This window comes from Malaclemys terrapin, chromosome 15 (assembly GCF_027887155.1).
Source record: "Malaclemys terrapin pileata isolate rMalTer1 chromosome 15, rMalTer1.hap1, whole genome shotgun sequence".
Lineage (NCBI taxonomy): Eukaryota > Metazoa > Chordata > Testudines > Emydidae > Malaclemys > Malaclemys terrapin.
In genome coordinates, this window is record NC_071519.1 from 10,081,254 (window position 1) to 10,106,413 (window position 25,160).

The 25,160-nt window shown below is 48.7% G+C and overlaps 1 protein-coding gene across 1 annotated transcript in view; it reads left to right on the forward strand.

Moving 5' to 3' along the window:
* Positions 1-25,160, forward strand: part of LOC128823364 (adenylate cyclase type 10-like) — a 74,336-nt gene that overhangs the window by 23,349 nt on the left and 25,827 nt on the right. Inside the window, exons 10-22 of the mRNA XM_054005608.1 lie at positions 1,603-1,679; positions 1,872-2,061; positions 2,519-2,574; positions 3,605-3,634; positions 4,051-4,204; positions 5,935-6,127; positions 7,582-7,668; positions 9,501-9,784; positions 13,612-13,748; positions 15,403-15,519; positions 20,888-21,169; positions 22,456-22,812; positions 24,679-24,759. Of these exons, the coding sequence (XP_053861583.1) occupies positions 1,603-1,679; positions 1,872-2,061; positions 2,519-2,574; positions 3,605-3,634; positions 4,051-4,204; positions 5,935-6,127; positions 7,582-7,668; positions 9,501-9,784; positions 13,612-13,748; positions 15,403-15,519; positions 20,888-21,169; positions 22,456-22,812; positions 24,679-24,759 (2,045 nt within the window). The remainder of the gene's footprint in view (positions 1-1,602; positions 1,680-1,871; positions 2,062-2,518; positions 2,575-3,604; positions 3,635-4,050; positions 4,205-5,934; positions 6,128-7,581; positions 7,669-9,500; positions 9,785-13,611; positions 13,749-15,402; positions 15,520-20,887; positions 21,170-22,455; positions 22,813-24,678; positions 24,760-25,160) is intronic.

A 25,160-nucleotide genomic window follows, 5' to 3' on the forward strand; every position in this document is an offset into this window, starting at 1 on the left:
CAGCCCAAGAAACTCCAACCCACAAGTCCAGTCCCTGCAGAAAAGAGAGAGTAAAAGACTAACAACACCAGCTGGGCAGGATTCTCAGCTCCATTGGCGTGAGAATGGCCAATTCTTTGATCTCTAAAGGCATTTTTCCCCTTGAGAGCATTGGTAACAGGACAAAGAGCATGAGCCAAACCCCTATTGACTGTCACCCCCCACCCCACTGGCCTCTGAAGGACCCATCAAGTCCTTCTTGACTGCAGTCGGTGGAGGAGCTCCCTGCTGAAGGGGACCCCGAGGCCTGTCAGCTAGCAGGACTCCAGCAGTGCTTGGAGAGAGCCCTTCACCCTCTGCTATCTTCCAGCATGCTCTGGTCCGGTTGCTGAATTTTTGAGGCCTGTGGCTTGGCACGCAGGCACTGCTGACTTCACCGAGGCTTCAAATAAAACTCCTGCATGTTTGTGGGACCAGAGCCTTTGTCCCCTTTTGTGTCTATAAATGTCAAAACCAATCCAAACTCCACTCCCTTTTTACACCACTGGCACTAACCTTGTTAAGTTTTTGTGTAACCTGACTCCCTTTTTCTGCTGGGACGTTCCTCCAGCTCCTGACTCTCCAGCAAGGAGAATTCAGACTGGCACACTCAGAGGGCAGCATTTATATTCAGCCGGGAATAGTGCGTGATAGCCAGTAAGGGGTGTGTGTGTCTTGTGCTTTGCCCAGTAGCCACTCCTTTTAAGGGGCATGCAAACCATGAAGAGCCAGGGAAATTCAACCAGTCACACGTGAGAGAATTAAATTCCAGGTGTGAGTACCCTGCGAGATCAGTGTCCAGGGACAATTACAGTTAAGCAGTTTTTTGCTGTGTGCACCCATTATAAATACGGGAGGCATACGCATACCATAGCAGTGGGTGTGGTATACCAGACTGGACAGCTGGATGATGCGAGGTGGGAGGGCTGAAACTCTACACCCATCTCACCACTCCCCCACCCATGGAAGCATTTTAAGCACGCAGGATTTCTACTGTGGGCAGATGAATGTGTTCAGAAAATGTGAATACTTCCCTGAACTTTCAGCCAGGGCTTCACCTCCAGTTCCACACCAGGAAATGAGGGTTCAGTTGTGGCTTTGCATTACAGGGAGAACAGGGACTCACCACCCATGGGGAGGTCAAAGAGACATTGTGCCTGTGGAGTTGTCTAAGGAATGCAGCCTCTGTGGCACACTTGCAAAGGATGGACATGGGCTCCTTTTGGCCTGGAGTCAGCTCGGCTAGCTCGGGTGGAGAGCAGGTGGGGCTGTGGCCCATCTCTATGGGGAGGCTAGTTCCAACAGCAATGCCAGCTCATGGCATTCTGCACTCCGGGAAGCACAAGAACTGTCATTACATGGGGACGTGCGTGAGGGAAGCTCCTTGCCCTCTTCTCCATCCCTTTCGCACACACACAGAGCTGCACACAGGCTGTTGGGAGACCTAGCTGGCTGATGTGGGGATAGTCAATACAAATTAGCACTACAGGAGTGGGGGTGGGGGAGAGGGTGCATGAGCAGATGTGGCAAGAGGGACTGGACATTTGGGATTGCTGACTCCATGTTGCTCTCATTGCTTGCTAGGATAGTTTCCATCGGGGTTACCGGCGGGTCAGTGTTCTGCGGAATAGTTGGCCATCATGCAAGGCACGAATACACAGGTACAGTCTGTTTCTCTGGTCCTGTGCATGTTTGGTATCCCCTGGGTACCCACAGAGTGTGTGTGTAGGCTGCGTATTTTTGCTGGTGGAGGGGTATGTATGCATGGATACATATGGAGCTGTTCACAGGAGGATGAGCGGGAGCTCAGTTAACTTTCCAGTGCCCATTTTCTTGCTCTCTCCACCACACAGTCATTGGCCAGAAGGTGAATCTCGCTGCCCGGATGATGATGTATTATCCGGGGTTAGTGTCCTGTGATGCAGAGACCTATGCCAACTCCAGCCTGCCTCATTGCTTCTTTGAAGAGCTCCCCCAGGCTGAGATGAAAGGAGTTGTGAATCCCGGCGTGGTCTATCGTTATCTTGGCATCAGTGAGAAACCGTAAGTGTCCCCTGGGACGTCATGCTCAGAACCCTCAGAACCGTGAGCCACGGTTACCACGCTGCCTTAGCAAGAGCTTTGGTGCTGCTAAGCTGTGTGGCAGGTCCCTGACACACCAGTCTGTCTGCCTTGCCAGCAAACTCCTCAAGACTCTGCCAGTCTAAATGTGGGCTTGCAAGTAACAATCAGTGAGTCCCAGCTGCCAAGTTCCCCAGAAACGTCTCCCTGCAGCATCCAGTCCCTCTCACTTTACGCTCACTGCCTCCAAAGAGACAGAGCACACACCCGCCTGTTAGGTTAGCTGAAGCCTCACACTTCACTTGATGTTCCTTTAGCGCTCTTCTGAAGGGAAACCCCATGACACTACTTCACTCCAGCTCAACTTGAGCGTCTGGGGGCAGGAGGCTAAGTATTTTCGCTCTTTGACTGCAGCTTTCCTTTCTCTTCCTCCTTGCAGAATGATTGGCCAAGCGCAGCTCATCAAGGAGAGGTCTGAGTATTACCACTTACTGGGTAGGTGGACAGAGCTCTTCGGAACTCCAGTTGGTTTGTCATTCGGAACCGGTGGAGCAGTTGTTGCTGCTGGGAAGAGGATGCCCAAGGAAGCGATGGATGTGGGGGGAAATGTCTGAGGGGGACCCACTACTTGAGGATATTAAGTGACTGACCATTGGGATCATTCAGAAATGTAAAGCTCTGAGATGTGCTCGGGGTGCTCTTAAAGATACAGGGCCTTTACACTGACATTGTGGTGCCTGATCCTGCAGGTCTTATATGGTGCTATGGACCGCAGGATCTATCCATGGTCAGACAAGAGAATGGAATACATGTTTGCAGTGTTGTTGTAGCCGTATTGCTCCCAGGAGAGGAGAGAGACAAGGTGGGTGAGAGAATAGCTTTTATTGGACTAGTTCCTGTTGGTGGAAGAAACAAACTTTCCAGCAGAGGTGTTAACTGCCCACTTCATTTTAAGTGGTCTCAGGCAACATGTGTGATCTCCTTACACTTAACCATCTGTGTGTAGCTGTGACACTCTGGTTACCTTTCCCAGACCTGACGAGTAGCTCTGTGAGACTTGAAAGCTTGTCTCTTCCACTAGCCAAAGTTGATCCAATAAAGATATTCCTCATACTCACCACCTTGTCTCGAAGGAATACATGCACATTCTTACCCCTCATATTCACTCCCTTTGTGTCTTTGATTAGCATCTTTTCACTTTTCTGACAAATGGGGTTGAAACAAAATGCTAGATTCCAACACCCCAATACCTCCAATAGGGGGAGGGATAGCTCAGTGGTTTGAGCATTGGCTTGCTAAACCCAGGGTTGTGAGCTCAGTCCTTGAGGGGGCCATTTAGGGATCTGGGGAAAAAACAAACAAAAACAAACAAAAAAAACCACCTACCTGTCAGGGACAGTACTTTGTCCTGCTAGTGAAGGCAGGGGTCTGGACTTGATGACCTTCAAGGTCCCTTCCATTTCTATGAGATAAATACCAGGTGAGCCCCACCGCATCTCTAAATTTGATTCCTGTTGCCCTGTAGGAGCTGATGAATCTCCTGGTTGGCAGGCTGGTAAGGAGAGATGTAAATTATACTTCCCTGTGCCAGCTCCAGTGAATGTAGCTCAGGGTCTGTAAAGGAGACTGGATACAAATCTGAAGAGTGACACCGGGTATTGGAATGAACAAGTGGTTGTGTGACGATAGGAATAATGTGGTCACACTTCTTTGTGTGTGTGGTGGGGAGGGTAGCAGCGGTGTGCTGGAATCTGGACAGTCGGGTTTGGGAATATGTTAGAGAGGGGAGCTGCAATTATCAAAATGAGTGGGGAGAAAGGGATAGATAAGGATTGCAGCAGAGGTGGAAATGAACCAGTGACTTATGTATGCATTTCCGATATGGGTGGAGACATGCTGCCACTGCTAAGCAAAGAGGGAAAGGGACGTGCATTGGTCTTTGCTTTCTTAAAGTCACTCCATGTTTCTTAGGTCAGGAAAAAGAGCTTGAAATGTATAACACTTCGTTGAAAGGATTTGTGGGGTCTACAGTAGGCCGCGTCATAATATATGAAGGCCTTATGGGCTATGGAAAGAGCAAGTTACTTGCTGAAATTGCCTACTTAGGCCAGGAGGCTGGCCACAAGTAAGTGTCTTTAACTTCACTTTGATACCCCTGCCCCCCTGTGCCCCACACACCTCTGCCCTTGCATCGTGATCCTCGCTGCAACATTCCTCCAGAGATTGCAATAATGCCAAATGGTATGGAGGCTGTGTGAGGCTGGCACAGATTGAGATGGCCAAATGCCTGGCTAATTAGCTGAAAGCTGACCTCTAATGGCTTAAATGAGCCCTGCCTGGGGGAGAGGAGCTTTTAGTAACTTCCTCCTTTAGTGCAACTATTTTCACGTACAGAAATAGCCAGCACAGTCACAGGAGCGATGAAACAACCAGTGGTCCAATCATACCTATCAATGCCAGCCTGCTGCTCTGATTCGTCATTTAATAAATGAGGCAACCTGAAAGATTCACTTACGGTTGGATGGGTCCTTCCGTGATTCAAAGGATTAACCTCACCTGCTCTTTGATTAACTGTGGCTTCTTGTCCAGTTGAGTTGTTGAGCTATCCACCTCCCATGAATCCGGAGGAATAGCCGTCCATCTGTTTTCTGGCAACATATGGGAAGTGTGATTTCTGGGAACCTCAAAACTAGCAGGGCATGAAAACGCATCAAAAAGAGATGGCTCTCCCATCCATCCTATGAGAGATTCCTTGACCCAGATCAAGTCAGATTCATGTTTCAGTGCTATTCGACTGAGATGCTAAAGAGGAAACATGTCTAGCAAGACAGTGTAGATGGGAGAGCTGCTAAAAAATAAATTGGGGGCATTTTGCAAATTTGTTTTATTAAGTCTCCCCTCATTTTCCCCCCATTTAATTTGAAAATTCAAAATTTGAAATATTTTGATCAGCTCAATACTTGGTTGAAAGCTGGGGAAAGATTTCCATGAAAATTGTCAATATTAACAAAAAAAAGTCCTTTTTTACCTTTCAAATTTCAACATTAAAAATGTTGAAATTTCAAAAGGTTTTGTTCAGCTTTTTGTGGGCTAATGCAACTTTTGAACTGTGGATGAAAGCTCATAAGTGTGCGGGGTTTTTTTCCCCAAGAGAAATGGACAAACTTTAAAAAGGTCATTAGTGAAGGGCTGGGAGATGGTCCATCACTAAGAAAAGGCATTTTTGGATGCATGCAATAGGGCAATGAGAGCAGTTCTAATGGGATGGATGCTCACGGGTATGTCTGGTTGCATGTCTTTCAATGCAGGATGACTTTAGAGTCCAGGGGAATGCATGGAACTGAACTGAAAGCAGCCAGGTGCTTTTGACAAGGGTGTGTTCTCCAGAAGACAATAAACAGACTGATCAGACTGGACTCTGACAGTAACCTAAGGGGTGTGGTTAGAAAAGGTGGTTGGAGATCAGTTCAAGGCTGTTAATCTTTTGTGTCCCACAAACAAAAGTGAAAAATGGAGAGGCTGAGCTCTGGGGTTAGGTTGCTTTGTTTTTGCTTTGCATGGAGGAAACAGAGACCAGGAGACATTGCTCAAATCCTTTGCTGATCCTCAGCCATTTATCCATAAAGAAAATCAGGGGTTGAAATGTCTTGTAGTTGACTTGGAGGTCGATCAGAAAGTGCTGAAGAACCCTGGTTCCATTATTTCTCCTTCATTTGGAAGCTTTTTCTATGTGTCTAGATGTCCATGTGGTAAGTGGTAGGTTTGTGTTTCTGTAATTCTTTCTCAGAATGTCCTGGCTCTTCTTGACTCCCCATTAGAACTTCCTTATAATTTCTCTTCATTTTCACCATGCAGGGTTATTGCTATGGAGCTGACGAAGATAAATGTGCAGCAGAATTTTTTTGTCATCCAGACACTCATGGCCATGTTTCTGGGGATTGAGGCCTGTAAATCTGATGCTGAAAGACAGAAAATCCTCCAAGACAAACTCCGAAGTGTGGTAGAAGAGTCCTACTATTGCCTCCTGAATAACATCTTTCTTGTCAAGGTAATGGAGAAAGCCCTCACTCTCTGGGGGAAAAGCATGTCTGTGGAATTGGGTTCTGTTATTTACCTGGCTTCACACCAATTCAGCATCTCAGCATTTTTTATTCTTACCCTGAAATTGCACACTGGCTCAAAGGTGTGAATGCTCATGAAATTCAACACCGTCATTATAATTGGGATATACAGGGTGCTGGGTATGGTTGCAGAAATGTTTGCTCCTAGATCTGCGTGGAAGAATTAGTGGCATGATGCTGTCGATCGGATGCCATCCACTTCACCTGTCCCACTTCCTCACTCTTATTCTGGGAGTGGCCTTCTCGCGGTCATGACGCTGACCTGTTTGGTGAGCCTGAATCCTAGTCTGTGCACACACCCTGGACTTTGTTCCTATACATTCGAAAGGATATTCACAGAATGTCGGCCATCTGCAGCTACACAGAAGGAAGGGAAGCAATTCCTCACAGACTTGTGAGATTGCAAGAAATAGCCCTTACTCATCCCAGGAAAGACTTCGAAGGCAGTGCTTGGGGAGTTGGGGGTTCAGATGGGGGCTCAGGGCACTTAGAGAGCAGTTAAGAGAATGGGTGGATACTAATCAGTGATGGTAAGAGGACCCCCTCCAATGAGAAGTTGCATTTGACTTTTCAAGGGGAACAGGAGTGGAGAAAAGTTGAATGTGGAGGGAAAGATTTGCCCTGGTAGCTGCATTGGTTGCCATAAAAGTAAATGGGGGAGTTCATTTCTTGTTCTCCACACTTCAAAGATTTGCTTTTGCTGCCTGTCACTGCACAGCATGGAAACATCACATTTCGAAAGAGGCCTAAGGGGGAAAAGGTGTCATGGAGGGTGAGGCTTCAAAAATGGAAGCTGGGTGACATGTGCAGGCTCGGCAGCCCTGGAGAACGAAACCCTTCTCCTTAGCCACAGAATTCCCATAATGGCGGAGTGAGCCTGCTGTACACACACAACTTCCCACCTCTGCTCTGAAAGTACCACCTCTCTGGGTGAGAGGGCAGTTCAGCTATCACAGCCCCTCCAGTTTTTAGCCTGTCCACTGTCAGTCAACCAGAGTCAACGGAATCACAAGGGAAGTCAATGCCCATTGACTTCAGTGGGGCCAGGATTTCACCCATAGTTCCTCTGCTGTAGGCACCGTCCTACCAAGAGCAGGACTAAGACCAACAGTTTATTTCACATAGGTCACCAAAGAGCTGTCAGATGGTAGTTTAATTGTTCAGCTGGACTTAGACGGAGGATCTAGAAGCAGAGGCCTTGGTATATTCATGTACACATGCCCTAGATGATGCAAACCCTGTATGGAAAGGATAGACACTGAGATGAACATGTGCGTCTCACTAGGCTGGACATTTCAATCAGGGCTTTTCCCATGAATGTGTATATCATGAACAGGAACGCTGCCTCTTCTGCTTACTGTTCTCATTTTTTTCTGACTAGTTTCCCACCTCTGCCGAGGTTTCCGAAATGGATCATGAAACAAGGACAGAGGAGATGGAACTAATTCTTGTGAAAATACTGCAGAAGGTGAACCACTCTCTTTATTGTGAAACGGAGAGAACTGATTCCCCAGACTGCACTGGACTTGCAGATTCTGCTAATGAGCAGCTGGTTAGCAGGCTGGGAATACGGTGTACTCCGGTCATTTTCCTTATGGCCTTATCCTCTATATCCCTCCTCAACCCTAATTCCTGTTACAACCCTAATTCCTGTTACCTGCACTCACTGTGTGATGTCTAAAGTTAGAGGGCAGGAACTATGTCTTTCTGTACCACCGAGTGCACTTTCTGGCCCTTCTCAGATTCAGATTATGGGATGGATTCTCCATGAAACTGGCTCACGCTTTGTCCCAAAGCTTGGATCTCCTCCCAAAATGCAGGGACTATACCCCCAGAGTGGAAAAACATAAATAACCCCTCTTTCCAAAAGAGTGTAATCATCTTGGGTGACATTGCCCACGGTGTGCAGGGACACAACCCTCTTACATGTGCATGAATGAAGTGGGATAAGCTGCCTGGGAGGAAAGCTCTGGACCTTGTCTCCTCCCTAGTCAGCACAGAAGGTCATGTTAGAGGTGGTCGGGGGGTCAGGCCATGGGCGGGGCCATGGATCCATGTGTATGCAGACCCAGTGGCGTAGCCAGGTTCTAAGTGCAGAGGGAGCAAACATAAAAAAGGCGCGCCCCCCCCTTGGCTCCTCCTCTGGCCACGCCCCCTTGGCTCCTCCTCTGGCCGCTCCGCGCCCCCCCCTTAGCTGGCTCCTCCAGCCGTACCGCGTCTCCCCGACCTTGGCTCCTCCGGCCACTCTGCGGCCATGCTGCGCCCCCCCTCGGAGGGGCTCAGTCGGGGGGAGGGGGCTGGGCATGGCACTGCCTGGCCCGGCCGAGGAAGTTTTTAGGGTGCGGTCGGAGAAGTGGGGGAGAAGAGGCGAGAAAGTTTCACGTGCCCCCAGGCGGGACTCACCAGCTGCCGAGCGACCTCGGACTCGGAGGAAAACATGACACCGCGCTGGGCGGCCGCCGCGGGAGGGAGAGGGAAGAGACTCGCGGGAAACTCCAGGCGGTGCGGGCTGCCCCCCTGCCCTGAGGCCGGGCTGGAGGCTGCGGGCGCGGGCGCTGCTCGCTTCTCCGGGGGGCTGTGGGGGAGCGGAGCAGTGGGGTGGGCAGCAGCTGGCAGGCGGGCAGATCCCCACCTCTCTCCGGCAGCTTCCTGTTTCCCTTGGCCCGGGCGGGTGTGCTTGGCAGCCCAGCACTGGACCCGGAGAAGAAGCCTGTTGCTGCTTCCTGATATTTGTCCCCCGATCGCTTCCGGGAGGCGCGTGGGACATTAGATGTGTTGGGGCTTCTCGTCCCCTCTCCCATCCCTGCCTCTCTTTGCACTGTACAATGGGCTGCGAGCCGCTGCTAGGAGATGCTGCTGCTGCCGCATCCAGGGGCGGGGAGCGCTCGGCCGCTGAGCCCTGAGCCGAGACAGGAATGTTGGGGCCGCGCTGAGCATGGGGCGCAATGGCCGAGGAGCCGGCCCCTTCGCTCCTCCGGCCGCGCCCGCCCCCCCAATGGCTCCTCCGGCCATGCTGCCCCCCCTTGCCTGCAGGAGCCCAGCGCCGGCCCGGCAGGCGCCACTTTTGAAAAATGTGCTGAGGGGAAGCGGCTGCTTCCCCTGCACCCCCCTAGCTACGCTACTGTGCAGATCCCCATATCCTATCTAACCAACACAAAGGAGCTGCAGCTGCTCTTCCACCCCATAGGTTGGAGTAGCAGTCACGGGGGTGGGGGTATGACACCCCTGGCCCTGGCCTGAAGGCAAGATATACGTAACTGAAGCAACACCTTATTCAGGCGATTTTTTGCCCTTTTTTAGGTAGTGGAGAAAAACATTCTCATTTTTGTTATTGATGAAGCCCACTTCATTGATCCTGCATCATGGGAATTTCTGGACGACTTGCTCTCCAGCATCCCTGTGTTTATGGTCATGTCTCTATCTCCTCCCGGCCGCCAAGCATGGCCTACTTGTGTCTCTGCTGCGAACATCATTAACAGCGCAAAGACCACCTACGTTCAGCTGCGGGAGCTAAAACCCTCTGTGATCCTGCAAAAAGCCTGCGAGGACCTTGGGGTGGTCAGCGTCTCCCGGGAGCTAGAAATGTAAGTGATAGGCACCTGATCTGTGCTCTTAGCTGCAAACCAACCTTTCTCCGCAAAACAGAGGGGAGCAGGTCTATAAAGGAGGAACCAAATGGCTCATGGTCAAGTGACTGACTCTGTAGGGTCCATGAAAGCAGGATCAAAACAGCCCAATAGCCTAGCACCTAGTAAAACCTGGTTGGTCCTAACTGTATGCTGTTCCATCTAGGGCTTGGCAAAGAGTCACTGTAGCCTAGTGGATAGAGCACTGGATTGGGACTGAGGTTTATTCCTGGCTCTATCACTGTCTTACTGGGTGACCTTGGGCAGATCACGTTGTTTCTCTGTCCCTCAGTTTCCCCATCTGTATATTGAAGCTGATTATACTGCCTCTGAAAAAACACTGATGAAAAGCACTATAGAAAGTCCAGATATTATTGTTATTAACATATTGCTCTTGGCTTGTCACTGCCTTCTAATGTTCTGGTTTGCAAATACATCCCAGGGTAGTTGCTTGGGGGATCTCTCAATCAGTTTGCTCCTAAGCAGAGAGCTAAGGTGGTACCATCCATCCCCTCTGTTGTGGTGAAGAGTGGTGAGCGCAGAAGGCTAAGATGTTAACTTGACCTTTGTTTCCTGCCCCACCATTCAGCAGTCAGGTGTGAGTGCACCTTAGTCCAGCAACAGCCCTGTCCAAATTCCTTCCACTACTCACTCAACGCAAAGAGGGAAAATACAGTCTGAGCTGTTTGAGTTCTGACGGGGAAGTGGCTCTGCCTTGGAACTAGTCTGACTGGAGTGTTTATCAGAGTCCTTTAGAGGGAAGGTGGTCAGAATTCTTTGCTGATATTAAAGGGCCTACCTCTTTGGGGAAAGGAAAGAAAGGCTAGGTTTGCTGCTGGGTTTCAGGTCAACATGGTCAGAGATTATTCCAGCTCTTTAGGCAAAGGGGTTGGCACAGGAGGGGGAGGGAAGGTGAGGCAGCAAAGGTTGGGGAAATGCGGTTTTCTGTCTGGGGTTGTCCCAGGAATCAACGCAGGCAGGGCAGCCCCAGACAGGTTCAGTGGTGGCATGTCTGGCTTGCAGAGCTTGAGAGGGTGTCTCGGCCTGTCATGATGGTGCAATGTGGTTCCGTCAGCCTCAGAGTTGGTTGGATGGAAGCTGAGGAGGAGCATAGAATCAGGGAGCGGGGACAGGTGAGGGAGAAGAAACCAACAGAAATCTTCAGTCTCCCATCCCTGGGCAGTCTGGGATCCAGTTGGTCCAGTGATGGGGCCCAAAGTCTGGGTGAAGCCTGGATGTCCTCAGAGTAATTCCCAGAGCCCACAAACAAAGGTAAAATCATCAAAGTAAAGCATAAGCTTTCTGGAGTAACCCCCCCAGCCATCAAGTGCCAGTGGCTCCTACACCTCTTCTCAACATGTCCCACAGGGGGCAGGTGGTGACTTACCCACCCATCTATCTTCATTATTCCAGCCAGCTGAACACAACTGCCAGTACCTCAAATTTGGGCAACTCCTTCCAGTTCTAGACTCTTTATACCTATTTCTATATCCATTTGTGACCTGCTGAGAGTCCTCAGCGTTGTATCAGCAGTTCCCTTTTTGCTTAGGTAAAACCCAGTCTGTGCCAGGCTTCCATCTCCAGTTTTATAAACAGACTTAGCGAACGTCTAGCTCCAGGTTGCCCTTTCACCCATTCAAATTGCAAGGCTAAAAATTCATTAAACCTTATTTGATACCTGCTTTCAGCTAAAAGCAATCAACTAAAAAAAAAACCTGCACAGTGCATTTTAAAATGTTATCCTTATTGGTTTTTCCATTTTACTACTGTAATGCAGATGGCCATGCCAGTGCTGTTTCCATATTTGCTAAGATACTAAAGCTAAGCATGGTACGAAAACACTGGATGTTTTTTCTAAAAGATATGCTCTAGTTTCAACAGGAATTATTTCAGGGCAATTCTATGGGCTGTATTATACTGGCGGTGAGACTAGCTGATCACAGTGGTTTCTTCTGGCCTTAGAATCTGTGACTCAATGAAACATCAGGTAATGAGCGGACTTGGGGGATATTTTGCCAAAGGAAGCTTTACTGACATTTTGAGTCTTTGCAATTCAAGTGGCTGAGAGGCCGCAAATGTCATAGCAACTGGTCAACAGAGATTGGCCGAGCCTGTTTTAAACATTGCAAATCAAAAGCCTGGTATAAAATGGAGAGATTTTCAAAAGAGCAACTGGCAGTTAGATGCCTAACTGCTGTATGTGCCTAAGCGAATCTCCTTACCCTCCTCCTGGTTTTGTATAAGTACTGTAGAAGGGACCCTTAAAATAACTCCAAGGACTCCCACACTGGTGTAACCATAGGATCCTAGATTCCATTGTGTGCATTGACTGAAGCAAGAAGTCCCGTGGGGGAGAGGAGGACAGTAATTAATTAAAGATTGAATCATAGTGTGTATGCACAGTTAAAGTTGTATGGGTGATGTCAATGGGAGCTGCTGGGTGCTCAGCACTTTTGAAATAATCAGGCAATTTATTTAAGTGCCCAAATATGGATTTAAGAGTCTTACTTTAGGCTCCCATTTTTGAACATCTTGGCATTTATTTATATTATAGGTTTCAGAGTAGCAGCCGTGTTCGTCTGTATCCGCAAAAAGAACAGGAGTACTTGTGGCACCTTAGAGACTAACAAATTTATTAGAGCATAAACTTTCGTGGACTACAGCCCACTTCTTCGGATGCATAACACCTAAGGGTGCCAGTCAGGATGCGGGCTCCAGTGTCACTACCCTAAAAACACTGAGACTGTAGGTTACAACAGGTAGCCAAAGAGGGTGGTGGTGGTGGTGGGAATGGGAGGGTGAGTGTTGGGCCTGGTCCACACTAACCCCCCACTCTGGACTAAGGTACGCAAATTCAGCTACGTTAATAACGTAGCTGAAGTCGAAGTACCTTAGTTCGAACTTACTGCGGGTCCAGACGTGGCAGGCAGGTTCCCCCGTCGATGCCGCGTACTCCTCTCGCCGAGCTGGAGTACCGGCGTCGACGGGGAGCACTTCTGGGATCGATCCGGGATTGATTTATCGCGTCTAGACAAGATGCGATAAATCGATCCCAGAAGATCGATTGCTTACCTCCAGGTCCGGAGGTAAGTGTAGACCTACCCTTAGTCAAACAAGTACATTTTAGCACAATGAACAGTGCTTATGGCTTGCCATCTGCCTTGCCAATGTCAACTGACAGTGTCTTGCAGGCATAAAGGCAGAGGTGACTTTTAAGGAGGGATTTGAAGAAGGAAAAGGTGGGGACTAGATGGACTTTGCCAGAGAGCTTTTCTGCGACTGATAGGGCTTTATGGGAGAAAGGAGGAAGGTGTTTAAGGAAGAGGCTGGCTGTGACAGGTTGGAACTCTGCAGGAAGGTGGTGACACCTATGTGATGAGTTAGCAGAGAATATTTAGGCTTGACATGGGTCCAGTTTTAGTAACCTAGTTGCTATTAGTAACATTTAAAAACAAACATGGGGCCAGATCCTCAGCTGTTGTAAACGACCGTAGCTACGTTAAGTGCTGATTTACACCTGACTGTCATTTGAATATGAACCTGATCCCCTGCCCTGCTGCTCATTCACCCCACGACACACTCTGTATCTTCAGTACAGCCCTGCAATCTACCACGTAGGAGGCATACAGGACACTTGATGCAGCCTCGTCCATTTCAACTGCAACCTTAGATGTTGTTAAGGCACCTGTCACCATGGTTTCTATGTAGCTACCATCCCCAACATCGCCCAAGGAGAATAACAGTCCCTTATTTTAATGGTCAGTGATAGTTTTGTCTCTCTTTAGGTTCTTGATCCAGAGAAGCCAAGGAATCCCATTTTACTGTGAGGAGTTGCTGCGGAACCTCCATTTAAAGAACATGCTCATCTTCCATCTTTGGGAGGAGGAGGAGGAAGTAGATGATGAGTGGGAAGGCCTTTTCAGTAAGCTACTTGTCATTAACTCATCATCACTTGGTAACCTGGTCTGTTCATTCCCTCTGAAGCACCTGGCATTGGCCACTGTTGCAAGACAGGTTCTTATGTTCTTAAATGCCACAGCCCACTGTATAGCATATAGTGACTCACCCTCCCAGGCAGTTCTCATCTTTCTGGGAATGTTTGTCGGCCTGGCACTGGCTGCTAGAATTCAGGGAAGGAAGGAGGGTGCCAGGGGCAAAGAGGAGATGTGCTGAGGGGAATGGAAAGAGTAGCTGAACAGGCTAGGAAAGGAGGCAAGACTGGGGCCAGGGGAGGCAGCAGAGAGGGTAAGTGGTGGACGTTCAGCAGTAGAATGCTGGGTTGCAGGGTTCCATTCCTGTCTCTGGGAGGGGAGTGAGGTTGAGTGATTAAAGCATGGGACTGAGTTAGAACTCTTGGATGCTATTTGTCCCTGAGAAATTTCTATTCCCACTCCAAATCTTTGGGACACTAAAGCTGCTCAAAAAGCAGGCAGGTGGAAAATACGCATTTTTTAACATTGACAAAACTGCTGAACCATTTTAAGTCTTAAATTTTCAAAAAAACAAATCTGAGGCAGAGACCAAGCATGGAAAATTTCAGTCCCAAAGCTTAATGCCTAACAAAGTTATAAGTCACTGAAAAAAGGTTATAATGCAATTTGTTAGCAACCTTAACAGGTTTCCTCTATGTGCTACCCCTCTGATAGTGAACAGTTATAGTTTTCCATAATAGAATATGCTGCCACCCAGTGAAATGAAAAAGCAACATATTTAAAACATTAAAGGAATCACTTTCCTACTCACCACACAGTTAATCTGTGGACTAATTGATACAAGATATTATGGTGACAAATATCTTCCAACCAAAAGATTTTGATATTTATGGGAATGGTATCACTTGCAGTTATACTAGCTAAGATATGAGAAATGTAGCGGATAGATTCTTAGATATGTTGTTCAATATGCAGACAAAATACATTTGCCTGAAAACAAAAACAAACCCAGCACATCTGTCCATGTTTTTGATTATTAACATTTGATGGACATGCCTGGCTTGATAAATGGGTAATCAGAATAATACAATCACCAGAAACAAAACGTCTTGCATAGTGCAAAGGTAACACCCTGTTAAAGAGAGAGATCGGATGATTATATTGTATAATGTTTCTTTAAATAAAAGCTGTTGTAAATATCAAAAACAAAATGATAATAATTCCATGGCAATGATTCTGTAAACCTTTTAAAACTTCCTAAATAAATAAGGGGGAAGAGAAAAATAGCAGCCCAGCTCCTGCAGGCCATAAACCACATATTAGTGCCAAATTTCCATAAGGGAAGAAGAGTTACGGTTTCCTCCTAAGATAGGCCATTGATCTGATTTAGGCTGGGAAATCTAGGCGACACCGAAGAGTTGGCCCCCAGAAGAGCCAGCCTCGGAATGTTGTGATTAAGTAGAAATGCAATGGAACCGGTTTTGCATTCTGGGTGATAGAGTTTATTCTCACACCCAAATGGTTATAATGGCTGTTCCCATTAGATCTTGACAAGTATTGTTTTGCTTTGGATAGATTTAAAAAGCAAACAAATTAAAATGGGAGTTCTTGTAATTGTTTTTTCTCCTCTTTCTCTCCGTGCAGCCAATGCCATCCCCTCCAAAACGGAATCGCCTTCCAGCTCAGACAACGAATTGTACATTTGCACCATTCGCCAGAATGTCAAGTTGCAAAATATTATGCTGCCCCCTACCTTAAAAGGTGAGGGTCTGATCCTGATGTCTCCTGCCAGTGGGGACACAATGTTTCTGTTCCTTAAGGGCAGCAGTTAAAGAGGGCCTGGGAGCTTGAATGCGGCAGACAGCGCAGGTCTGAACTTTGGAGCAAAGCGGAGAAGCACGAGTCTGAGCTCTGCAGAATAGGCCAGACCTCCCAATTAGGCAAGAAGTATGTGTAGTGGTTCCTCACTCTCAAGTGGGGATGGAGGCCACCCGGCCTCACTACAGGCAGATAGTAATCAATAGTCTATGGGGAAGTTCTGGCCCGGGAGAGGGAGAGGGGGAGGGTAGAGCACAGGCAGTCTATGGCCCACAACCTCCTGACTGGAGCAGACAGCAATTAACAGTCTATGGCCCACAACCTCCTGGCTGGGGCAGAGCAAAAGCAGGCAAGCGCAGACCATCCGGCCTAAGGTGCAGGGGCGGCTCTAGCTTTTTTGCCTCCCCAAGCACGGCAGACAGGCTGCCTTCGGCGGCTTGCCTGCAGGAGGTCCGCCGGTCCCGCGGCTTTGGCATACCCGCTGCCGAATTGTCACCGAATCCACGGGACCGGCGGCCCTCCCGCAGGCAAGCCACCGAAGGCGGCCTGACTGCCGCCCTCGCAGGGACCGGCAGGGCGCCCCCCGTGGCTTGCCGCCCCAGGCACGTGCGTGGTGCGCTGCTGTCTGGAGCCGCCACTGCTAAGGTGGGTAGACTGCCTCCCCAGGGTTAGGATGACCAGATGTCCCAATTTTATAGGGACAGTCCCGATTTTTGAGGCTTTTTCTTATATAGGCTCCTATTACTCCCCACCCCCTGTCCCGGTTTTTTACACTTGCTGTCTGGTCACCCTACCAGGGGTGGGGTTGGCAGCAGTGCATAGGGAGATCCGGGCCCACCCTACTCCACTGGGTCCCAGCCCAGGGCCCTAACGGTGGCAGTAAGGGCTGGCTTTAGGACCTGCGGGGCCCGATTCCGCGGTCCGGGTCTTCGGTGGCGGAGGGGTCCGCTCCACATCTTCTGCGGCACTGAAGGACCCCCCGCTGCCAGAGCGGACCACCACCGTGTGAGCCTAAAGCGCGGGGCCCTCTTAGGCGTGGGTGCGGGGCCCTCTTACCCGCGGGGCCCGATTCCGGGGAATTGGCCTAAAGCTGGCCCTGGTGTTGGGGAATCCTTGGGGATTCTCGTCTGTCTCCTCCGACCGCAGGGCGCAGCTCCACTCAGGGCCTAGTCTGCAGGGTCATCCTTAGGATTTAAGGGGCCCTATGCAGTATTATTAAACTGGTGCCCCTATGCCCGACGGCAGCCCGGGGGTGAGGGGGAGGTTAGGGACGAGGCAGCAAAAGATACCGGCCCCACCGGCCTGCCTCACGGTGGTGGAGAGTCACAGTTCCCCGCAGAGACCCCCTTACCCTCTCCCTCACACAGAATGCGCGGTGCTGGCACATTCGGCTCTGTGCATACAGCCCCTGCCTAAGGAGACTGCAGTGCGCACTGGGTGTGCAGGAGCCAACCCGCTCTTACCTCCTGTCATGGGCAGTGGGTGAAGCTGCCCCTTGGGGAGGCTAGCTCCCCAGCCCACCTCTTCTGCCTGTGGCCTCACCCATACTCCACTCCTGCTCTGCTCCAGGCCCCGCCCCACTCCACCCAGGCCCTACCCTTTCCCCATTGTCTCCCTCCTCTCTTCCCTCCCCCATCGTGCTCACCCCCTTCCAGCCAAATCCCTGAACCCAAATGAAGCAAATGATATTTGAAAAAAACACTCTTCTGCAATTTCTTTCTAAAGAAAATGGGGCATGTTTTCCACTGCATGCCAGATGGTGAAGACTGGACATGCAGAAGGTACCTAATTAAAAGCACTAAACTTGGAAATAAAAAAATGTCAGTCACAGGTTTTTTGATATGCCCTGAAGTTAGGTTGGACATTAGGAAAAAGTTCCTAACTGTCAAGGTGGTTAAACACTGGAATAAATTGCCTAGGGAGGTTGTGGAATCTCCATCTCTGGAGATATTTAAGAGTAGGTTAGATAAATGTCTATAAGGGATGGTCTAGACAGTATTTGGTCCTGCCATGAGGGCAGGGGACTGGACTTGATGACCTCTCGAGGTTCCTTCAGGTCCTAGAATCTATGAATCTTCACCAACTCACTAATGAAATATTTTTAAAGCAAATTTTAAACTAAGGTCCTGTAGACTAACATGTTCTGAGTAAATATTACAGTAATGCACAACTGGTTTTGTCAGCAAATTCAGAAACTGACAATATATAGGTAGGGGTTGCCAAATGCCTGTTAAATGAGTTCATTACCACTTGAATGGCTCTTTAACAGTTTCAGTGTTGTGCTAATAGGTCTGGTAGGGTGGAAGACTTTTTCACTTTTAAGTTACTAGATCCCTTCCGGAGTAAGAGTCACCAGGCTTCAGCAGCCAGCTATGGGAGCCTGCAGGAAGGGTCAGAACAGGGATAGGAAGAGGCAGGAGGGGGACACTAAGACCCAGTGGTGCCCTAAATTTTCAGGTGCCCTAAGTAGCCTCCTATGCCTAAGGACGGCCCTGCTAGTCTGGGATCATGTTGAGATTCCAGCTCCCTAGAAGAGAAATAGAATCATAGAATATCAGGGTTGGAAGGGACCTCAGTAGGTCATCCAACCCCCTGCTCAAAGCAGGAACAATTTCCAACTAAATCATCCCAGCCTGACCTTAAAAACCTCTAAGGAAGGAGATTCCACCACTTCCCTAGGTAACCCATTCCAGCGCTTCACCACCCTCCTAGTGAAAAAGTTTTTCCTAATATCCAACCTAAACCTCCCCCACTGCAACTTGAAACCATTACTCCTTGTTCTCTCATCTGATACCACTGAGAACAGTCTAGATCCATCCTCTTTGGAACCCCCCTTCAGGTTGGTAGTTGAAAGCAGCTATCAAATCCCCCCTCATTCTTCTCTTCTGCAGACTAAACAATCCCAGTTCCCTCAGCCTTTCCTCATAAGTCATGTGCTCCAGCCCCCTAATAATTTTTGTTGCCTTCCGCTGGACTCTTTCCAATTTTTCCACATCCTTCTTGTAGTGTGGGGCCCAAAACTGGACACAGTACTCCAGATGAGGCCTCACCGATGTCGACTAGAGAGGAATGATCACGTCCCTCGATCTGCTGGCAATGCCCCTACTTATACAGCCCAAAATGCCGTTAGCCTTCTTGGCAACAAGGGCACACTGTTGACTCATATCCAGCTTCTCGTCCACTGTAACCCCTAGGTCCTTTTCTGCAGAACTGCTTCCTAGCCATTCGGTCCATAGTCTGAAACAGTGAATGGGATTCTTCCAACCTAAGTGCAGGACTCTGCACTTGTCCTTGTTGAACCTCATCAGGTTTCTTTTGGCCCAATCCTCTAATTTGTCTAGGTCCCTCTTATATCCTATCCCTACCCTCCAGCGTATCTACCACTCCTCCCAGTTTAGTGTCATCTGCAAACTTGCTGAGAGTGCAGTCTACGCCATCCTCCAGATCATTAATGAAGATATTGAACAAAACCGGCCCCAGGACCAACCTTGGGTCACTCTGCTTGAAACCAGCTGCCAACTAGACATGGATCCATTGATCACTACCCATTGAACCCGATGATCTAGCCAGCTTTCTATCCACCTTATAGTCCATTCATCTAGCCCATACTTCTTTAACTTGCCGGCAAGAATACTGTGGGAGACCGTATCAAAAGCTTTGCTAAAGTCAAGGAATAACACATCCACTGCTTTCCCCTCATCCACAGAGCCAGTTATCTCCTCATAGAAGGCAATTAGGTTACTGAGGCATGACTTGCCCTTGGTGAATCCATGCTGATTGTTCCTGATCACTTTCCTCTCCTCTAAGAGCTTCAGAATTGATTCCTTGAGGACCTGCTCCATGATTTTTCCAGGGACTGAGGTGAGGCTGACTGGCCTGTAGTTTCCCGGATCCTCCTTCTTCCCTTTTTTAAAGATGGGCACTACATTAGCCTTTTTTCAGTCATCCGGGACCTCCTCCGATCACCATGGATTTTTAAAGATAATGGCCAATGGCTCTGCAATCACATCCGCCAACTCCTTTAGCACCCTTGGATGCAGTGCATCTGGCCCTGTGGACTTGTGCTTGTACAGTTTTTCTAAATAGTCCTGAACCAAACCACTTCTTTCTCCACTGAGGCTGGTCACCTCCTCCCCATACTGTGCTGCCCAGTGCAGCAGTCTGGAAGCTGACCTTGTTTGTGAAGACAGAGGCAAAAAAAGCATTGAGTACATTAGCTTTTTCCACATCCTCTGTCACTAGGTTGCCTCCCTCATTCAGTAAGGGGCCCACACTTTCCTTCACTTTCTTCTTGTTGCTAACATACCTGAAGAAACCCTTCTTGTTACTCTTAACATCTCTTGCTAGCTGCAACTGCAAGTGTGATTTGGCCTTCCTGATTTCACTCCTGCATGCCAATATTTTTATACTTCTCCCTGGTCATTTGTCCAATCTTCCACTACTTATATGCTTCTTTTTTGCGTTTAAGATCAGCAAGGATTTCACTGTTAAGCCAAGCTGGTCTCCTGCCGTATTTACTATTCTTTCTACACATCGGGATCTTTTTTCCTGCAACCTCAATCAGGATTCTTTAAAATACATCTGCTGCTCCCTCCAGTGTTCCAGCCCCAGCTGAGCTCTGGGGTTCTCCTTTTATACTTTCTGTCCCGCCCCAGGACTTCTGGTGAGGGGGGAATGGCAGATTTAGCCCTGCCCACTAGGGGGAGTGTAGTGGTCCCTTGCTCTCCAGCTTTGAGGGAGGCCACTCAGTCTCACTACAGTCTGCTTAACAGGCATTCTTCTGGCATTTGTACTGTAAAAGGTTCTCCCCTCTTTTTGCCCCAATCTAATCCCTGAATACGCTGGTCTGCTCTTGGAGTCATGCCAGGCCTCGAGTCCAGTAGTTGGCACTCTAGCTCGGTGCAGCAGAGTTCTGATGCTGTTCTGGGAAGCCGCTTTAAGTCTCATTTAAATGACAAACTATTAAGAATTAATATAAACACAGCCCTCCTAATAAATTCTACAGTCAAATCAAGGTAATGAGCAGTTATGGATCAACTCATGGTCAGTACAAAAATCCAGTGTGTGACTTCCCTGTGACTGCCCATTATCAGTAGTTGCTGGTGAAGGCAGCTTTCAGAAGAGATAATTGACGTGTTAGCTTCCTCAGGTCAGTTCATTTGTAGGGTAAAAAGGACAGGATCCAGACAGGACATCCATCCTCCTCTCACTCCCAACGCTAAAGCTAACCACTGTAATCTTACTGTCTTGGTCTCTCGGGAGCACCCAGCATGGAGAAGTGATGATTTACTGAATGACTTGTTTTCGGTAGGCATCGCACTGGCTGTGTTAGACAACATGAACTCTTCGGAGCAGATGGTAGTGAAATGTGCGGCTATCATCGGGCTGACTTTCACGACTGAGCTGCTGCTCCACATCCTTCCCGAATGGACCAAGAGGAAGATGAATCAGACGCTTGCAGCCCTGGTGGATTCCCGCATCTTCAAGTGTTTTCATAAAAGAAAGGACTCCCAGAAAGCACAGTCACAGGAAATGCACTCCACAGAGTTACTTGTTTGCCCCGGGACGGTGAGACCAATTGGACAAGTGTCAGGTACGTGGAGCTGGCCAGAGACTGGGGGCATCAGAGTGTGCTGAAATCCCACTGCTCCTTGTCTGTGTTCTTGGTGATCTTTCCAGAGTGCTCTGTGAATCCTTCTGTTAACATGCATAAAGTGCAGGGGCTGTCTCTAGTAGGAAGGAACTGTACAGGTCATTAGATTTTTTTTGCCTGTAGTTTTTAGTACTTTCTTACATCTTAAATGTATCTGTTGACAGTCACAGCCTACACAATGGACTCTCGCATCACACTTTGAAATAAACTCCTGAGAAGCATCTGTTTCAGGGTAATCATCAATGCCTTTTTTCTTTAAAAAAATAAAGGAAAATTCTGTACAATAATGTTGCAGCATTAGGAATGCTATTGTAAATGCATTCAAGTCACTCCTGCGGTATCTAGAGAGAGACAGTTGGGCCCAGAGGATAGGGAACTGGCCTGACACATACAGGAAACCTAAGTTCTACTTCTGGCTCTGCCACTGACCTGCAAGTCACTTCAGCTCTCTGTGTTTCAGTTTCCCGTCCCCCACTTTTCTGACTCATATGTAGATTATAAACTCATTGGGGCAGGGATTTTCTTTTATTACGCATTTATGCAGTCCCAGGATAATGTAACCCTCATTTCAGTTGAGATCTCTGTTGAATTACTTTAAGACAAACAATAATAACCATGATGTGGCAGCATATACATTAAAGCACTAAAATATAGTCATTCAAAAACCCCTAACGTACTGTGAGGACGAACAGAGGTCAAAACGGGCTGGTATGAGCTAATATGTCTTACCTGAATTTTTTATTTTGTTCTATTCTCCTTCTACCTCACCTAGATTCCACCAAACTCTCCCTACAGTGTCTAAGAGCTTGTCTACACACAGATTGGCACAGCAATCACCACTCATCTTTTGTTATTTCGGTGCAAGTCTGGCACCAACAATAGCAACAGGCGTGAATTAAAGTGGATGAGGTTATTTTGTCGTCCGCTGGTGTATAGCCAAGTGGTGATAATTCATACAGTGTGGAACTCTGGCCCAAATCTGGTGGTTGAGGAGCCTGCTACATCCATAGCTAAGGACTGAATTTTTTAGCTCAGGCAGTAATGTCTCATGCTTTCAGATCTGGTGGTCCTAGGTTTGGTCCCGACCACCAATGACCCACCCCCCAGGGCCGTGTTACACCTTTAGTGTGGACAGTTGCATCAGTGGCTGCAGCAGAAACAGAGCCTTGTGTGCTCAAATGCTGGCCTTGCTGAGAGGGGATGGATAAATCCACGTTATCTTTCAGATATCCGCTCTTCTGTTTATAACCGAATCAAGCAAGAGCAGCTGGTGATACAATGCGGCGTCATGGCGTTTTGCATGCCAATGCTGCAGGAAGCGGCCTACGAGTGCTGGCTGAAGAGCCAGAAGAAAGCCTTACATCTGAAGTGTGCGAGCTATCTAGAAGGGCAGGCTCACAAATGCAGACGCTGCGGAGAAGGGGACTTCATTTCATTTCACCGCCACGCCGTGGAAATGATGCTGGAGAGCATCGAGTCTCAGGAAAACATTTCTGAGCAGCACCAGGAATACCCATTCAGCGAAGCAGCCTCACTGATCATTTGCACAACCCTGAAAAGGCTTGAGGGTCCTTCATTTGACGGTAAATGGAAGCCCTTGTTTCCACAGCACTCCCAGGACTGGGCTCCCCAAGGGACCATGCTGTCAGGAGGGGGCAGAATCTTACACACAGGCCTTTGCTCGCTGCTGCAGAGACTGGGGCTATGCAGGCAATGCACTAACTGCACAGTCCTCAACGCAGCTCTGCGTCCCAATACTGCACGGGAGTGTATTGCGCTTCCACGTTCTCTGAGACATGGGGCCTAATGGGTGTGACCAAGTGTACCTCTGGGCATCTTCTGCTCTCAGCTGGTTGGATGCACCAGACACCTTTGCCAAGTCCCTTGCTCTCTTCTCCTTCACTTCCAGTAGCCCTGTCTGCTTTGTATCCTCTCCCACCCTAGGGGAAATCTATCTGGAGAGGCATCCTGGCCCCCTTTCCAGGCTCTCCCAATCCCCTTAGTTTTTCCTATATCCCCACTCTCTACCCCTCAACCCCCACATATGCTGTAACCTTTCCATGCCCCCTCACATTTCTGCTCATCCTTTAGGTCTGGTGTCAGGAGCTGAAGGGTAGGGGAACGTCAAGGACTGTGGTGGGGGCAGCGTGGGGCTGTGAAGGAGTCGTGAGAAGCAGGCAGAGGTGTGGAGTGGAAGGACTGTGTGCAGGGAAGGAGGCTATGTTAGCTGGGCTGGTAATATGTGAAGGCGGAACCTGGGCTGGCCCAAATTCTGCCTTCAGCTACAGCTAGACACGGGGTCTAGGGTATTCCACAATTCCATGGCTGTGGGGTTTGCTGGGGAACTGAGTCCTTGCCCCAGAACTGTTCTTCATAATCTGAATTTTCCTGTTGGAACAGATATGTTTATAGACTTTCTGATGATGGAGAAAATGGAAACAGATGCAGTGTCACCTACCTGAGTCTGCAGAGAGCCTGAAACAATGGCTTTGAGGAAAAATGGCTGAGAGAGGTGTGATCTGTCCCATTCATCTCAATCAGGACCCTGTGGACTGTTTCAGCAGCCATAGAATTTTCCAAGGAATTCACCCTGTTGGTGGAATTTGGGAGTTCTGCTGCAGAATTTGATCCACTGCAAGCTCTTTGAGGCAGGGACCTTTTGTTCTGTGCTTGTACAGCCCCTAGCACAGGGGGTCCTGATCTGTGGCTGGGTCTCCTGGACACTATGGCAATGCAAATAATAGTTGTTCCACAGAGCACAACGGGCACCTGTGTAACCCCCACAGGTAGGGCCCTACCAAATTCACGGTCCCATTTTGGTCAATTTCACGATCATGGGATTTTAAAAATCATAAATTTCATGATTTCAGATATTTAAATCTGAAATTTCATGGTGTGGTAACTGCAAGTGTCCTGACCCAAAAGGGGGAGTGGAGGGGTATTGTAGGGGGGTTTTGGTATTGCCACCCTTACTTCTGCACTGCTGCTGATGGGGTGATGCCTTCAGAGCTGGGTACCCAGCCAGCAGCTGCTGCTCTTTGACCACTCAGCTCTGAAGGCAGGGCAGAAGTAAGGGTGGCAATACTGTGACCCCCCCACACAATCCTCTTTTGGGTTGGGACCTCTACTTTGAGAAACGTTGGTCTCCCCTGTAAAATTGGTGTACTTTTACCCTATACTATACAGAAGACCAGATTTCATGGGGAAGAAGGGATTTCATGGCCCGTGATGCATTTTTCACGGCCAGTAAGAACTTAACCTTTAGAGTTTTGTCTTTTAAATGTTTAGATTTTAAGTGCTTTTGGAGAGGGAACATCTTTGTAGTCTGTGTCAGTATAGCACCTAGCACAATGGCTCACTAGCTTCCGCTGGCCACTGCCATGCGGATAGTGATGAGAAGTTGTTCTACAGCTCTTTATTAATATGTGTTTCTCTCTCCGATTTGGCAGGGATGGAGAGAAAAGCTGTGACAGCCGAGGCTTCCCTAAGCAGCACATGCTCCCCTGAAAGAGTCCAGAGGACAAGTGAAGGTAAATGTCCCATCAGATACAGAACTCACAGTAACCTGGAGGGAACGAGGCAAGACCACCACACTCAAACCCAGGGAGCTGCGGAGAGAAAGAGGGGTGAAAAAGGAAGTGGCTGAGAGGGGGAGAGATTGAGTGAAATAGTATGGGTGAAGGTATGAGACAGAGCACAAAAAAGAAAATGAAAGAGGCAGGTAAAGTATTGGTATGGAGAGTGGAGAAGGATTCAGGGGCAGTGTAGTACTAGTAGCACATACTCACCTAGTGGGCACCCCTCATGCTGCCTTGCACAGGGTCCTTGTCTCTGGCCTCACCTACTGGGCTCACTCCCTGCCCTTCAATGGCCTTTCTCAGGCTTCCTCTTCGCCCCTTCTGGGTACGCTGTGGCATGGCCATCTGACCAA